A 17262-nucleotide genomic window follows, 5' to 3' on the forward strand; every position below is an offset into this window, starting at 1 on the left:
CGTCACAGTGCAGTAACTCAGCATCCTACCTGCACGCTGCCACCCAGAGAACCGTTCTGCAGCATCCGGGCCTTTGGCTGCAGAAATGCTTTGGTGCTTCAACCATCACCACCGCTTCTTACCCCCTCCTCAGCTAGAAGTTTCAACAACAGAATTAAATCTCTTTGATCATGCTCAAGATCTGCTCTCTTGGGACCTCACAGAACCAGAGATGCTTATCAAGGGAAATGTCAAACGCTTTCAGAGACACTTGCAACCTTCCCCACAGGAGGCATGCACTGCAGGCCGCTCTCAGATCACCCATTTGTTCCCAAGATAGTCCCTCACACCTCTAACTGGTGCCGCTGATTGTGGACTATTAGTGCTGCTGCTCCAGCGTCCAGCAACCGTTAGCTCAGGTGTATCAGATGTATCGATTCATTCGACAAATTTCCATCACAGACTAAAGTCATTTTTTTTGTGCCTACGTAAACTCAGAGCATCCCGTGTCCTCCCGTAGCAAGGACCTTCTCTAGCTGCACAAAGAGCCAAGTCCTTTTCACTTGAAACATCTCATTTTCTTGTTTTGTGTACTATCCCCTAATTCTTGTCCCATAAAAGACAATGTTTTCCACACCCCCCCAGATTTACAGCCCTCTATCATAGCCTGCTCAGTCACCTCGTTCATGAGCAGAAGAGTCCTAGCCTATTCAGCCATGCCTTAGACAGAAACACATCCACCTTTCTGATCACCTTCACTACCCTTTCCTCTACCTCCTGCATTTCTAAAACATTCTTTTAGAGCTGCAGGGACCAGAGCTGCAGTTTTCGAGATGCAGGCACACCAGTGACTGTGTTCTGTTCTTCATTGCTTTCCTAAATCTTAGCACCTTATTTGCCTTTTGGTCACTGCTGCACGTAACTGCCACATGCCCAAGATCTCCTTCCTCCAAACCCACAAACACATATGTAAATCCTGGACTGTTGTTCTTCATCTGCATCATTGCACACTGAACTGCAACCATTATTTTAGCCAGCAATCATTCCCAAAAACGTTCGGTTCCCTAAACTCAGGCGGTCTAGCGCCATTTTAGGTCCAAGGGCATCCCAGCTGGCATCTGAAGGCACAGGTTTCCTACAAGCCCTGTGCCACATCTGCCAGCCCATAACGAGGATGTCTTGTGCTCCCTGGGAAACCTCAAATGGCTCTAGGCACCAAAGATCGCTATTCTCAGCAATTCGGTACATCTCTTCAGTGTTCGCTGTTCATCGAGATCATTTAGGAATAAAACGCTGGACAGCAGAGGCCCAGTGCAGGGCTGCCCTCCCTGGACCATGAAAAAGAGCCACTCACTAGTATCTCACTTCTCTCCCACCTTCCAATCAGCCATTTCTTTCACACAACAACCATTCTCTTACACCCGCAGTGGCACAGATTTGGGGGTGGTGAGAAAGGAACATCGTTATTTCAAAGACAGACCCTATTGCATGCCCTCTTGAAATCCAGGTGGGCTATATCAGCTATCACCTTTTTTCACATATTGCTGGCAGTACAAAAGCCACACAGATCCCATACTCCACTGCTATTCTGACTTTAAAAATAAACCCCTGGCTGCAAAAGAAGTTTGTGGGATTGCAACACAACAGTCAGAACAAGCAATTTGCAATCTTCAAGAGCAGTAGAGCTACTTCCATTAGTTTGCACAACCAGACAAAACAGAGAGCAATACACAGAAACAGTGCAAGGAAAAGGAGTGTGCTGGGGAAAAACATTGGTGGGACGTGAAGGGAAGAGCCAGCAAGAAAGCACACGTCAGCTCACTAAAGGAGAAGCAAGACTCCTCTCCTGGTGCACCACAGGAGATCTCTACCACTTTCAACTCAATGTTTAGCAGGTTTCATCCCAATTGGACTTTTTAATCATATTTAGGGCTGTGAAGCAATGTACACTCACTGCACCATCCCCTTCTCTCTGCCGAACATCACTGGTGCACCACTGACCCTTGTTCTCTCCTCGTTTTGACAGGCCTTTTATTTAGGGGGCTTCTTCAGCTGGGACAATCCCTGCAACAGGAATCTGGAGAGGTGGTGGAAAACTCCATCCTTGGAGACAGTGAAAACTGCATCAGACAAGGCTCTGAGCAGACTGATCCATCTTTGAAGTTGGCCTGGCTCTGACAGGAGGAGGCTGGACCAGATGTCCTCCAGAATTCCCTTCCAGTCTGAATTGTTTGATGATTCTGAACCTTTATTGCCATAAAGCCCAGTGCTGTATCAGAATGACAAAATTACAGATTGGTCACACAGCTTTAGTGACAGGGACAGACCAAAAAACCCCAAGCCTCCAGTACTCTCATGCGTCTGTTTTTTCCTAAGAAAAGCATCTGTAAGATATTTCATCTGTTCTCTTCCTGTTTGAGAAGTTTCATTATTTCCAGCGCATTAATATAACCTTGGCTACCAATAAACAATCCAGAAGGAAAAAATTTGCTGACAGTGCAAGAAAAAAAAAAAATTCTTATCAGACTCGGTTTTCCTTCCTTCCTATCCAGAGGTGGAGGGGGCCTGGTCACACTCCCACATGATACACCCCCAAAGACAGTTTTCCAGCAGGCTGTAGAGACCATCTCACTAATTCAACCTTCCAGTACAGTCGCGCTGCTCCTGGCTTCACTTTGCTAAGTGCTGATGGCAAGGGAGAGACTGAAACCCACCCCCACCAAAATGAACAAACTGGTGTCCCATGAAGATATTCACTTGGTGAGGAATCCTGTTGGGTTTGTTTTAACCTGCAATGCCAGGCAGTTTCACCACCCAATATTTACACCTCCACAAGTTTTAAGGGGTTGCACGACTTCTCGACCAAGCTATCTGCTGTCAGAGAGCAAGCTCAGTTCCCCTCGCATTTCTATTGACCTGACTCACGTTTGCTAGATACAGCAATTGTTTGCCTCAGTTCTCATCTAGCCTTCCTGCTTTTCTCCCCCACATTTGCAGTCACCGCTTTCACACCTCATCAACATTTGGCCAAATTCATTGAAAAAAATAAAAGCAGTTCAGACAGGATTTGAACACACAATGTGACCAGTCCCACTACCTGGACCGAACAATGCTGTCAAGCATCCTCTGCTCTGGAAGCTGCTCAAAATACTCGATGAGAAGTCACATCGGGAAGAGCCTGAGCAAGTGAAGCTGCCACACGTCCCCTCCAGCAATAGCTGAACACTGCAGTTCCTGCAACACAAACTCCATCCTTTCCCTGGGGCTGCGAATCGACACCATGCCTTTACTCCATGACCATCTTGGAACAGGGGCTGTGCTCCATTTTCAGCCCTTAAATCATCTCCACCAACAGCACGCTGCCCTTGCTAGCATGGCGTCCCACCTTCGCTGCTGCTCAGCCAGGACTTGGCAGAGGCACACGGCAAGAGGTCACCTGTGCTGCCTCACGCTGGAGCGGCCGCGGGCCTTGGGGGGTTTGGATGAACACGCGAGTCCCAGTCCACCAGCACACGCGACCGGTGTGAACTCCCGCAAAGAGCGCGTGGGCCTGGGAAGCATCTGGCTATCGAGGATTCGCACTCAATATTAGCGCCCCGGCAAACTCCTTCACAAACAAGACTTTGTTGTCTCCCTCAACCCCTAGAGGCGCAAAAAAAAAGCCAAAAAAAAAAAAAAAAGTCCAGATGCAGTCATCCCAAGGCCCTTCCCTGAAGCAGCCTTACCTCTGCGCGCCCAGCGCTTTGATCACTGTTGAGAGGAGCCGTCCATCCTTGGCGGTGACCTGCGTGACGTACTGCGGGCGACCGATGTCGGAGTCCTCCACCGACTTGGAGAGGGCGGCGCTTCCCGGGCAGTCGCAGAGGGAGCCGGGGAGGTGGCAGCAGTCGCCCGTCGTCATGGCAGCTCCGGGCTCCTCTATCCCGGGGACCGGCACAGAGACCTGCGGGAACGGCACCGCGGTGAGAGCCCGGTAACCCAGACCGCCCAGCCGGGGCGCGAGCCCCCCCTTGCCACCCTCCTCCAGCCCCGCTTGGCTGGCAGCACCTCGGGGCCCCACCAACCACGGGTTTTGCTAGTCTTCTGTCCCCTTTAATAGGCTTTGTGAGGCTGCCTTACCATAAAATTAAGGCTCCAAGTGTCCTACTTACATAATTTAGCGTCAGAATTGCAAATTTGCCTTTCCAAGAGAGAATTCCTGGTACCCACCCTTTAACCTGACGAAGCCTTTCAAACCGAACGTGCTGACGCAGAGAAGGGGAAGGCAACCAGAAGCCCTATGGGCCCACGTCGTTCTGGCTAGAGCCATCCTGAAAATGCACGTTCATACGCTCCGTAACAGCTGCAAAGTTTCACCTGAACACGGCACTTAAACCACTTGGCGTGGCTCGGTTCAGGGATGCCCTCCTCCCAGAACATTCAGGTGCTTTCCGAGCACCTTTAAAGCCTGTCCACCAAACCCCAAAGGTTCCCCCCCTTGCTTTTGATTTTCCATTTTTTTAATTTATTTACAGAAATGCACGCACTTGCATTTCCACATCCCATGTGGTATGTCCCATCGTGCGGGTATTAACCACCCAAAAGCAGTGAAAATCCTCCCGGAGCTCCACGGAAAGGGCAGCAGGCTGGTTTTCCTCCTTTGCCTTTCAACATTTCAGACCAATCGTGATTTTTATAACAGCCGCACGCAAACAGCAAAGCACACCATCACGGTGTCGGCAACTCTGCAATTTACCCAGCAAAGAGAGGACAAGGAACAAGCAGCGAATGCAAGAATCGGGGAGAAGATGCAGAGAAAAAGCCCGAGGTGACAAACTGGGAGCTGGCTCAGATGAGCCACGTGCAGACGGGAGAGCGCTCTGCCTTTGAGGGAAGGCAGCCGCTCACCCGAGCTGCCAGCAACAGCCGCGTTCCTCCCTGGCAGGGGTTATCTCAATCCCAGAGACAGGCATGCTTTGCAGATTCAGAAAAATCCCATTTTCTCCAATCTCCTTTAGCCTGGTCCCTAAGAGGCAGCCGTGCAGAAATAAAGAGCTGGGGTTACAATTAGTCACAAGCTGAACACAAGCCAACAACATCGTACTGCTGGTAAAGACCAAAATCCTCGTGTCTGTAAACAGGACTGCCTTATGTAAGGCACGCACAGTAATCCCTGCGCACCAGTACTGCTGGGATCGTAGCTGGAATGGTGTCTCATCCTGGTGGATGGATTTCAAGAGAGAAACAAACCCAGAAAAGAAGTTCAAATGAAAGCAATGAAAAGGATAAAAGTTTTTTTGGGGGGAAGCAACCAAACAAAAATAACCCCAACCCCAAAACTTACCAAAGAAGAATTACGAAAAGAATTAGGTTTGTTTAATTTAGGGGGTGCGGGGGAGAATCTTCAATCTCTGTCTCCTGGAGGTAGAAGCAGGCAAACAAACCTTCGCCATCCCTTCCAAGAAAACGCTTTTTTGTTTCTTGATCTCCGTGCACAACAGGAGTCAAACATTCCCATGAAACTGTAGTTTCGTCAGGTTCAGCTAAGCCTAAATCAAACTAAAACAGCTAAAGAAAATAAGGGCTTGTTCCTGGTTAGAGGCTTGGCCAGACTACAGAGGAAGAAAACAAAAAGCCAGTACGAGAACGTGATCATTGAAGGCCTGAAAACAATGATTTGGGTAAGCACGAGTGTTCTTTTGTGTCTTGGAAATTAAGCAACTCTTACAAAACCAAGGGCTTCATCTGTCAGGATGGCTCCCTTCGCGGTGAACGTGTTCAAGAGGGAGAGAGCACTTCACTGGTGTCTCATCACCCGACCCCAACTTTGGTAACATCCCCTCAAGTTACAGAATATTTTCTGATTTCTAGTAGAAAAGTTTCTAAAGTCTTTATTAAAGCTGCTCTTCATAATATCTCTAATCCTTCCTCCACATCTGAACAGGAATAAGCTTGAGCTCGTGGGCAGGTCAATCCCATCGAATCTTTCCGTCAACTTAAAAATGAATTTAGACTCAGCATTGCCTTGACTCAGCCTCTCCCTCCACCTGTGCAAAGAGCACACAAGGTTAGAGCCACTTTACTTACTGCTCTCCTCTAAAAAAAAATAAAAAAATAAAAAAGGCTACAAGCTCTCCCAACTTAAGGAGCAAAAAGTAAGATGATAAATGTTATTGGAATGACTTAAGTCAGCTGTTTTGCAAGTTAAGGAGTTCTTTCAGTTTTAAAAGCCTCTTACTGAACCAGGCATGAGGAGATATATGCTTTTAATAAAAACGTCGGTTCCATTTGTTCAGCCAAAAATGTTGTTTATTTTTAAGTCCAGAGGAAAAAGGTCTATTTTGCATATTGGAATAAAACTGCCCTCACTCCCTGTGTCCTGGGAGTATTTATACTGAGGCTCTTTGTGCTCCACATCTGACAGATACAGGCAGCTCCGTGTCCTCGCCCTGGCAGCCCTATTCAGGGCAGAAAGGGAATCGCCACCCTGCCGTCCATCAGGAAACGTGTGGTTTTCTGTTACAAGTTATTTGGCGTTTCCTTGTCGGGGTCCATCCCAGGGTGGAACCTGAAGTCACCACTTTAATATCTGACTCATGCGATTCAGCAAATACAAAGGAAAAGCAGTAAGATTTTCATGGATACAGTCAGTGAGGAAGTAACTGAAATCCAAAGATAACATCTGCAGTGCACTCCGGTTCCAATTTCATACCCAGCTGAACATGAACCACAGTGTACAGCCAAGCCAGTCCCTTTCCTGGCTCCCTGAAGGCTCAGCTCATCAACACGCAGCCTCCTCTCACAACTGTCAGCAGCTCATCGAACCCAAACCCAACGTTACAGCAGAAACACCAAAAACTCGGGAGTCAGAATCAAGACCCAAACAGCTGGTTTGAGCCACACGCTGCTTTTTTTTCTTGGCAGCTGTGATTTCTGAGCCCATTCCTTGGGGATAATTTCTTGTTCTCATTTTTACAAAAAAAAAAAAAAAAAGGTCTCCGAGACATTAGGTTTATTATCAATATCTCCTCTGCTGCTGCAGTTCGACATGAGCAAATAAATCAGAAGTCTCTTCTCAGAAACATTTTGTATCCTCAGCTTCTGAGCAGATCCAGGATATAAAGGGCCAAGTTTGTAGAGATTACTCAAACTGAAGAAAAACAAACTCTGTTTGTGGAAAGTTGGCTCAGAAGAGCGAGTTATGCACTAGGACTCCAAAACTCAAACATGTGCAGCGAGATGAGCCGGTTCCTCGAAGAGCTGCTAGTGCTTCTTTGCTGCTCCGAGGCAGAGACCGCAGTGCTGGTGCAGGATCCTGCCTGCAACGCAGCCTGTGCAAAACACGCCAGCAAAATATCCCGCTTGTCAGTCTTCGGGCATTGCAACAAGACATGTGATCCGGTTTATATCATCCAAAGGGCAACAGGGGTTTCCAAACTCCCTCAAATGACTGAACAGCTCAAGATTGCAAAGGTCGGGCTGGGCCGCTGCTCTCCATCCAGAAGACATCGAATCCCAGACTGGTTTGGGTGGGCAGGGACCTCCCAGCCCATCCAGTGCCACCCCTGCCACGGGCAGGGACCCCCTCCACTAGCCCAGGTTGCCCAAAGCCCCATCCAGCCTGGCCTTGAACACTGCCAGGGAGCCAGGGGCAGCCACAGCTTCTCTGGGCAACCTGTGCCAGGGCCTCAGCACCCTCACAGGGGAGAATTTTGTCCCAATATCTCATCCAAATCTCCCATCCTTCAGCTTGACATGCCCAGCAGGAACGAGCAGAAGACAAGGAGCTAAAGGGTCCTCCAGCTCTGTTCTGCCTATTTAGACTTTGCAGTTATTTCTCCCAGGCAGGGAAACCATCGCAGGCCAGATGACTACCTTGATCAAAGCCACAAAGAGAAAAGCCACTGTCAAGATGAGAAAGACAACAGGAAAGGCTAAGGCCAAATGATCACAGGCAAACTGTTAGGTGCAGGTCATGGCTCCTCTGGGCTGCTCGTGGCCTGTCTATACGATGAATATCTCACTTGGTGTAATCCCCTGGAGCAATTCTGAGGCTTCGATAGGATCCAGAGCAAACTAGAACTAGAACCAGCTTTACCTTCTTTGGGTGCAGGTCATATGCACCAGCTTCTGTATAGATTAACTTCCCTGGAACATCTCCACCAAGGAGAAAACCCACCTCCTGGCAAAGCTGCCAGTGGCTAAGTCTGTTCCTCTCACCGAGGAACCCATTTCCATGATTACCATAACCAAGACCTGGCACCTCACTACAGTGCCGTCAGGAGATAACCAAGCTGTGTAGCCAACATAACCCACCTAGCTGCACATAAGTACCTTTTTTGTTTTCTGGGTTTTTTTTTCTTCTTCTTCAATTTAGCTAGTAACCCCCTCACTGTGTGCAGATCGCCAAAGCTCCGACTGTCGCTCACGCAAGCCAACGTTTAACCCCCAGGAGCAAGGCTACCCAGCCTGCTTTCCAAATCCATTTCAGCTAACTGGGGTACGCAGACACTGCGTTTTCTAATCATATGATCCTGCAAACGTCATCACTGAACTGAAGGTTTTCAGTTGCTAAAGGGCGTTTCCAAAGATCAACGCTTTCCTTTTCACCACAAAAACTGGATTTCCCAAATCCCGGGGCCCTGAGATCATCTGAACACAAACTACTTGATGGAGACAAGTACAAAGAATTGCTTCCTTCACCACATCTAAGCACCTGCTCCCACACACCCTGTCTCATCCAGCTAACGCGCATCTTTCCACGGCCCAAGTCCAATCCCAGGCCTGCAAGACGTCTTTCAGCGCCCGGCTCTGCCTACTGCCGGCGGCTGCAGCGCCTAACCAGTATACCCGTGCGCCCCGAGCTCTGGGCAACTGGCGGGGTACCTCGCCTCCTGCCCAGCACCGAGGGCAAGCTCTGGCCTCTGGACCCCGACGCGCACAGTGACTACGCACCCTGAGATGCTGCACGGGCGGGATGCCATGAGTGGCCTGAAGTGCTCCCTGCTACTGTTAAAAGGTTGCGTAAGTGGTTTAATCTAAAGGAAAAAAAAATGAAAACAACTAAACTCCCAAGAACTGGTCCCAAACTGCTGCAGGGCTTTGTTTTTCAGTTTTGTTTGTTTAAACATACTCTCTGCGGTTAGCATTATTTTATTCTTTTAAAAAAGTACATGATTTTGTACATCAGCTGACTCCCAAATGTTGCCCTGCACGCCTGCTGCGTAGCACCCAAAAAGCACCCGGAGAGCCAGTAACAGATCTGCCCACACTTGGTCCATCAGCTGAAGAAAGCTCTAAAGCTTTAGGAGATGTGCCCTCAGGCACAGAGGAGGGAATTCTGCTATGAGACCTCACTGCAACTCTCGCATCGCCCGGGACTTGGGAAGAAATCTCGTCAGTCACACGCTCAGAAGTCAACTGAATGCAACGGTCCTACAAGTCAGGGTGCAATGAGCCCTGTCTAGTGAGAAAAATGACACAGCATTTCAGGACATATATTGCAACACTCAAAATAAGATCTGATGCCACGCAACAGCTTTTAAAGCATTTTAAAATTTGGTAGATAACACACAGGAAAGCATTTTGCTCCCCAGGCAGCTTCTCAATTTCCTGCCTTGCCTGCAACATTTGGTTGACAGTCGAAGCTAAAGGAGGTGCTGTAAACATCAGCATTAACTCGCTCTTCAGGCAGCGCCAGTGGAGCAATGCTGTGAATCAGACGGTCATGGGATAGACCTGACCCATGGGACATCAGGGATAGCCTGATAGGATCAAAACAAACCCCAAAAAGCAAGGGGAAAAAAAAAAAAAAAAGAAAAAATAAAGGGACAACATCCTGGGAGCTTGTGAACCTTGTAACAAGGCTTCACGCCAGGAACCTTCTCCTACACGTTTAGCAGCCAAACATACAGGCTGAGGTTCCGCGAAGCACCGCTGCTGCCCGCAGAGGCTTACCTGCCTGTTCCAAACATGCATAAAATTCTCCAAGTTTAACCACGTAACACTCAGGAGGAGGTCTGACGCTTCTAGGAAGCAGCCTTTTGGGACTCCTGTTTTTGTCATATTTGCACGTCACCTACCGCTGCCAGGGACTCGACTCGGCCGCCTCGCAACTATTCCAGTAACAGAACTCGGCAGCAGCGAAACAGGAACGCGAGCCTCCGCTTACCGGGCTTCTGCTGGGGACAAATGATCAAAGCTTCTCTATACCAAGCCACTATTTAGGCATATTCTGGAAGCTCTCTGAAGTCCTGACTATTTAGACTATGGTTTGATGGCAAATGAGTTTGTTTTCCAAACACAGATGAAGAGACAGTCTTCTACAGAATGTGATGTATTAATTTTTTTTCCAAACAGACACATTGCCAGGATCTGACTTCTATTCCCCAATGGTAAAAAAAAAAATAAATATTGTGGTGAGCCTTCATGATCAATTTGCTGTTGTTTTCCATAGCCTGCATCCACGCACATCCCTCCTCTCCAAAACTTTCAGCGTATTGGATCAACCTCTGCGTCTCGCAGCACTGGCAAGCTAGCGACTGGCAAACTATTTTAGAAAAGTGTTGCCTAATATGTAACAATATGCTATTCAATATTCAAAAAGAAGCAAAAGGTTCAAGTTGACATGTTGAGAAAAAGATCAGTACAAAAATGAGGAGCCTAAAGGATGATTTTTTTTCTTGCTGCAAGCTGTACTTGGGAAAGATCAGGCTGTGCGTTACAGCTGGAGCGCCAAAATGAACAGTTATCTCAGATCTTCTGAGACTTGTTATCTGCCATGAGACCGTATGAAAGGAAAGTTTACTGCACTTTCATTACCAACATCTGGAAAAATGAATTGCAACATTAGGAGAAAATTCTTTGCAGAGGGTATCTCCAACCAAAAATCAGCCATTTTAATAACAAGTTTCATAAGGAAACAACCGAAAACCAGCTGGGACACGAGAAACACCTGCCGCTCCTCTGAGTATTGAAAAGAAATCCGCTTCTAGAGGCGAACAGCAGCACAACGCACTGCGTAACGCAGCTACACAGACCCTGTGCCCACCTCCCCCTGCGTTTTATCCCTCTCTTTCTGCAGAGAAAGAGAGATGCATTAGCTAGACTTGAAAGTTTTATTGAAATCACGAACCAGGGTGCAAAATACCTGGTTATCGTGCCCAGAAAGCGATGCCTGCAGAAGTGCTGCCCATCAGTGGGGAAAACAACCGTCCCGGCACCTGCAAGCACATCCCTGCCCTGCTCCCGCCTAGCAGCGCTGCCTCCTGAAGGCACCACGGCCATGCGGCCTCTCATGTCCCTCTGCACCCACGTCCTCGACCAAACCAACAGCAGCAACAGTGCGAGAACACTCCTGCTTCCCAGCCCCGTGGCTTCAGAGCTCCCCTTTGCAGAGAGGGAGCATCCGCAGCAATGCCAAAGCTCGAGGGCTCCCTAGTCCTGTGCAGCCGTTTGCCAGGCAGGTTCAGCTTATTCAGAGCAAATTGATTTTACAGCTCTGGGTAATACATCAGAAAAAACCCCCCAAAACCCCAAACGATTTTAGTGTAGCAGTAATGCATGCACCAGATCAACACAGGAGTGCCCACGCAACGTTGGACCAGTCAGACCCTCAAAGGGCATTACTCGGAAGGATGCAAACCATTATTTCAGGATTGGGAATCCCATGCCAGGAAGAACTTGCGTTCTCCTCCTTGGTTTATAAAGCACCATTTACACTGTTATACAAATAATAACGATCTGCTTGGAGACAAACTGGAGCTGGAACAAACCGCCTGCCAGCACGCAGCAGCCCTGCTCGCTCCAACAGCTCAGAGCGGCGCACGGCCGGCATGCAACCGCCGCTCGAAACCAGGCAGCGCGCTGATCTTCAGACAGATATTTGATCTGGAATTTAACTTGCCTATTTATACTTTTCAACCTAGCTATTTCACTGTACAATCTCTTTAGCGCACTCAGAGAACTTTCCAGCAAAGGCACCACCACAGCCTTTGACCCCACCACCCATCGGCATCTGAAGAGCTCCAAAGCGGGCACCACCTGAGAGCATCCTCCTTCTCCGTGGTCAGCCAAAGGAGAGGATTAGCTGATCCCAGCTGATTTCACCAGTGTCTCCCTTCTGCCCGCTCCTTACTGCTACAAATTCCCTCCTCAATCCTGAAGTGAAACTTCACAGTTGACATCAGTGCAGCATCTCTCTCTCTCCCAATTAAGCTTGCAGTGTTTTGCTTAGGCTGCATTTCTAGTTCTTCTGGAGACACAGGCCTTGACTGATTTGTCTACGGGCAAGTACAAGAAAATCTCGGAGGAAATAAAACTTGAGAACGTTCCAGAATCGTAGTTTACCTTTTCCCTCCCACCACTCTCGAATCTAAACCCGGCTTTCAGCTGAAACAGGACTAAAGCTCTCAAAGCTTCAAAGAAAGAAATGGGTGTTAAAGCCAAGACTGGGAGGGCTTGGTGCACTCCCGTTTGCAGAGAAGTGCTTTAAAAACTAGGTTTGATTTGTTTGTACTTATATTTGCCAAGCCAGTACTGCTCCTTGCCCCTTGTTCCCTCTTTTTGGGAGCAGCAGGAGAACGTTGCCTTCAGTCTATCACTGACTTCATGACAACTGATTAAAATTGCAAGAGCAGTTACAGCACGCCCGCCCTTGAGGTTAACCACACATAATCATCTCGTGTGAGATCAGGAATTGAAAAGTTTAGTTAGAACTGCTACGTAAAATCTGGAAGAAGACTTACAGATGCCTATTTTGATTGAAAATGGGGACAAATCACCGATTCCAAACTGTAACACTGCTCGTCCTAGCAAGCTCTGGGGCAAGGAATGCATTTGCACGGCGGACGGGTAGGAAGAGCTGCAGGTCAGTACAGCTCTCGTTGGGCCGTTCACTTTCCCAGAGGATACAAAGGGTTCAGTCCCTGCCCTGAAACACTTTGTCAGTCCACGCCTTCAGGATTTTGCCATTCCACCATTTTCCATCAGCGCTTAGAGCTCTCACAATCTGTAACCGTCACGGCTGTAGACAGACATATTCCACCACCAGGAAAGGTGGCCAAAACCGTAAGAAGCCCGGTAGCAACTTCCCCGCTTTTACACGGCAGGATAAACAGCCAAGCGCTCAGCAAGCGGGCAACCACCTCTCCCCGCAGAGCTGCATCGGTTGCTGCGATGCTGATGAGCTAGAGCCGACCTGGTCTAACTACGGCAAACACGGCACAAAGACAGAGCGAGCGTGACGGCATCCTCCCCGGGGAACGGCACTGCTGCAGTCGGAGCTGGGAAGAGAACGAGACCAGACTTGGAGAGGTGAGAACGTGCTGTTCACGTGCATGGCATTCGCTGTCTCGATAAGCCACGAACTGTGCCTCAGCACGGATTAATCGATCGTTTTAGCACCAGAGAAAGCTATTTTACACAAACTTGATGGAAACCGCTTGCCTACCCTTCACATCGATTTGGTGCTGTGCTCGTTTCCTTCACATAAAAGTGACCCGCGGCTTTATTTTTCATATGGCTCATCTTTTACATCACAGAGACCGTGTGCCCGTTTCTCACTAACTTAGAAGTGCTTTTAAGGGAACAAATGGAAGTAAACGGAGATCATTTCTCTTTCATGGGGTTTGAGCTAAGAGCACGCAGAAGCATAAGTTAACTAGAGTAAATAAGATTGGGGGGGGGGCAGAAAGACACACCAGTTATGAACTTTAATCTGGAGAGGGGAAAAAAAAACAGTTTAGAAAACGGAAACTCCAAAATCTCCAAATATCCAAAGCTGAGTCAAAGTCAAGTGGAGGAAAAATAAACTCATCCTGTAGTTTATAGTTCAGGATGCCTAATTCCTCCATCTTCTAAGAAAAGGTTCTGTGGATTTTAGTGTAAAAAGCCAAGATATTTTAAACAGTACTGAAAAAAAGCCCCTAAATGCACATTTTATGTTCTAGTTCTGCAGGCAGGGGTACCAAGAAGTCACATCCTGAGGACCTACAGCAGTCCCTCAGGACTAACAGAGTCTCAGAGCCCATATCCACCCTCAACTTCCCCAGCTTGTGCTGGATGCATTTTGGGTTGATTTTGGTTATGGCATTTCAAGGAATCTATGCTAACTTCCTCCCAGGGAAACACTGTGTCCTGCACTTGCTTGAGCTGGGCCAGCATCAATAACCTAGAATGGGAAAGCCCCTCTTCCAGCATCTATTAAGGCAAGAACTCCATCAGAAGCTGTTTACAATTAGTACATTTATAATACTGCTCATCTGCATAGTCTCCTTGGCATCCAGTGTGGGGTGACCTCACTCTGCAGCCTCAGTGCAATTCCACAGCAAAAAAAAAAAAAAAAGGGCAGTCAAACACAAGAGAAATAAGAAACTGTTAGTTCCACTGCTTTTTTTCCTGTTTCCATTTAAAGACTGCCAGTGGTGCTAATTAGCTAACCACACACAGACAGCGCAGGTTTTTACAGTTGGTATTTAATGTCCATGATATACACATTAAGCTCACACTTGGCTGTTTCCTGTGCCACCTGGTCCACTCCTGGCAAAGTTAAGACTTCCTTACTGATGTAGGCTCCCTGTAACGCCCCGCTACACGTGCCTGGGGGTAGTTACACCCTGCGTCCTCAACTGGAGCTATTAAATTCACTGTTACAGTGCACGTGACAAAAGGATTTTCCAGTCCCAGCCTTCAATCCTCTGTTTCCAAAGGGTGACGTGCCATCACAGTTTCAAATGCACCTGGAAACCCAGGGCTCTTCTAGCCCTCCAAACACTCTCCCCTGCAGCTGTCTCCATAATCCTTTAGAGATGCAAAAAAGTATTCAAACACTTAAGCCCTGGAATGACAAGGCCAACATCCAGCTGTTAAAAGGATTATTCTGTGCATGTGCGAGCTTGGCAACCGAGCAGGGTTGTACGTCCCCACGAGCAGGATGGATAAAGGGGACTGGCCGCGGCCATCGGAGCTGACCTACCGCAGTGGCATCACAGGCATTCTTGACAAGAACCTGGAAAAAGGTTGAGAAAGTGCTAGAAACGGTATCAGAAGGGAAAGACACAGAGATAAACGTTTGCTGGAAGGAGAGCGGAGCAAGAGAATGAGAGTGCCAAGGAAAATGAGGGCTGGTAACCAGGAAGGTTGAGAGGGGGATATGAACAGTCCCTCGAGCACAAGCAAATAAAGGCACCGGGTGGGACGAGAAGCGCGTCCCCACTGGCAGATCTTCATCGCACGCATCGGGGCAGGACAGCCTCGTCTCCGGATGCTGCGAGGATGGTGTGCTCAATGCAAACAAGCCTAATGAAAAGCCAGAGCTGCTCTGGCTAACCCCAGCATTTCCAGTTAGTCATCGGCAACGCTGACTTGAGAGACACCCCACCTGTCTGCTTGTAAAATCCGTGCTCTGCACAGCTTCCTCTGACGGGACAAGTCACACAACAGCCTGAGCTCTCATCGGGGCAGTAGCACCGCGTAGCGCAGATGCGTCACCCCACGTTTAGGTGGGCACCATTTCTGTGGGTACTGACAGTGCAGGCAATTACACAGATAAGCGAGAAGTCTCAGTCGAAGGTCATCGCACGGCTTTTTGGTTTTTATCTCCCCATCAGATAGAGAACACGCTCATAGGACAAGAGCAAATGTTTGAGACCATGAGAAAAGTACCTCCAGCGTCACAATCATCTTCCCGTACACGAGCCACGGGCTCATCCTTCAGACAAATCCCACAAACAAGCAGGTTTGGCCTCTGTTAAGTGTCCCAAGAAAACCGGTTTAAGTGAAATACAGAGATTTATAGGTCCCAGTTTAAGAAAAGTCAGTCAATCACAAACTCTAAGCTTATGCCACAGAGGAAGACAGCTGGTGCTCCAGCACACAACTGCAGCAAGTTCTTCAGTTTTGCTGTGACACTGAACTCGTTCTCTTGGGAAATCTCTGTAACAAGCTCTACAAGACAGCGCGCTCCCTTGTCAGGCCACACAGTGCTCCGAAGGTCAGAAAAAAATGCATTAGAACACGAGCCAGTAGCTCTCCAAAAGAGGAGACAAAAAACAGGCATGGGAACCCTGTTGGAAAGAAATCTTTTCCTAATAATTACTTATACCTGTGGAAATGCAGTCTGATGAACAGGTATAAAAACCTGCTGCTCCAAACCTCCAGGCCTACAGCATCCTTCGCCCCGGTTGCGTTTGTACGCCACAGCCCAGCTTCTCCTGGCAGGGCCCAGGGAAGGAGGGATGGAAGGAGGGATGGAGGGAAGGAGGGAGGGAAGGAGGGAGGGAAGGAGGGATGGAGGGATGGAAGAAGGGATGGAGGGATGGAAGAAGGGAAGGAGGGATGGAGGGAAGGAGGGAAGGAGGGATGAAAGGAGGGATGGAGGGATGAAAGGAGGGAAGGAAGGAGGGAAGGAGGGAAGGATGCCGGCCTGCTCCCGTCCCCGCAGAAGGGGCCGCAGCTCTGCCTTCAGCAGGCGGCGGGGCACCGCAAGGCCAGCCAGCTCACGGCCCGGCTCGGGACACCGCGCTGGAGACGGACGCTCGATAAAAAAAGCCCGGGGCTCGCACGGCTGCCCGGGGCCGGCGCCAGCTGCTCCCGCGGCCAGGTCGGCCATCCGCCCCGAGATCCCGCTGCGCAGCGCGTCCCCAGGGCGCGGCTCCGGCACCCGAGCCAGACACCGGGGCGCTGAGGACAACCCCCGCGGCGGGGACCGACCCGTCAGGGCTCTCGGGCCCCCACCCCCCCGCCCCGGGGTAACCAGACCGCGGCCCGGCCACCTCGGCCCGCCCGGAACGCCGCAGCCCCGCACACAGAGGGCGGCCCGGGCAGGCCACGGCCCCCGGCCGGGAGCGGAGCGCTGGGTCAGGCCGGGCCGGCCGCTGCCCCCGGTGCCCGCAGGTGCCGCCCCGCCCCGCCCGGTACCTGCGGTCCCGGCGCCCGCGGCCCCCTCAGCGCGGCGCGCGCCGCCCCATCGCCGGCTCCTGCGGCCGCCGGGCACCGCCCACCGCGACCGCCCGCCCTCGCAGCGGGTACCGCCGTCACCCGCCAATCCCCGCGCCGCACTGTGCTGACGCCCGCTCCAACCCACCCAATGGACCGCGCGGAACCCGGCCGGCGTCTCAACGCGACCCCGCTGGCAACAGCCGCTGGCCAATAGCGATCCCGGCAAGGCGGCCGCGCCCCGCCCCTCCCCGGCCAAGGGCACGCGCGCCCCGCCCCAGCCCGGCCACGCCCCTCCGGGAGAGGCCCCGCCCACCCCCGCGCCCCCTCAAGCGGCCGCAGCCCCCCGGTGCCGTGTGCTGGCTGCCC

General features: G+C 50.1%; 1 protein-coding gene across 2 annotated transcripts in view; it reads right to left on the bottom strand.

The window, feature by feature from the left end:
• MARCHF2 (membrane associated ring-CH-type finger 2) overlaps positions 1-16958 on the bottom strand; it is a 37165-nt gene extending 20207 nt beyond the window's left edge. For both annotated transcript variants that reach the window (XM_054805691.1, XM_054805690.1), the window contains exons 1-2: positions 16876-16958; positions 3705-3922 (exon numbers count right to left, since the gene is read on the bottom strand). In XM_054805691.1, the coding sequence (XP_054661666.1) occupies positions 3705-3880 (176 nt within the window). In that variant the 5' untranslated portion in view covers positions 3881-3922; positions 16876-16958. The remainder of the gene's footprint in view (positions 1-3704; positions 3923-16875) is intronic.
• Positions 16959-17262: the final 304 nt, after the last annotated feature.

This window comes from Grus americana, chromosome 28 (genome assembly GCF_028858705.1).
Source record: "Grus americana isolate bGruAme1 chromosome 28, bGruAme1.mat, whole genome shotgun sequence".
Classification (NCBI taxonomy): domain Eukaryota; kingdom Metazoa; phylum Chordata; class Aves; order Gruiformes; family Gruidae; genus Grus; species Grus americana.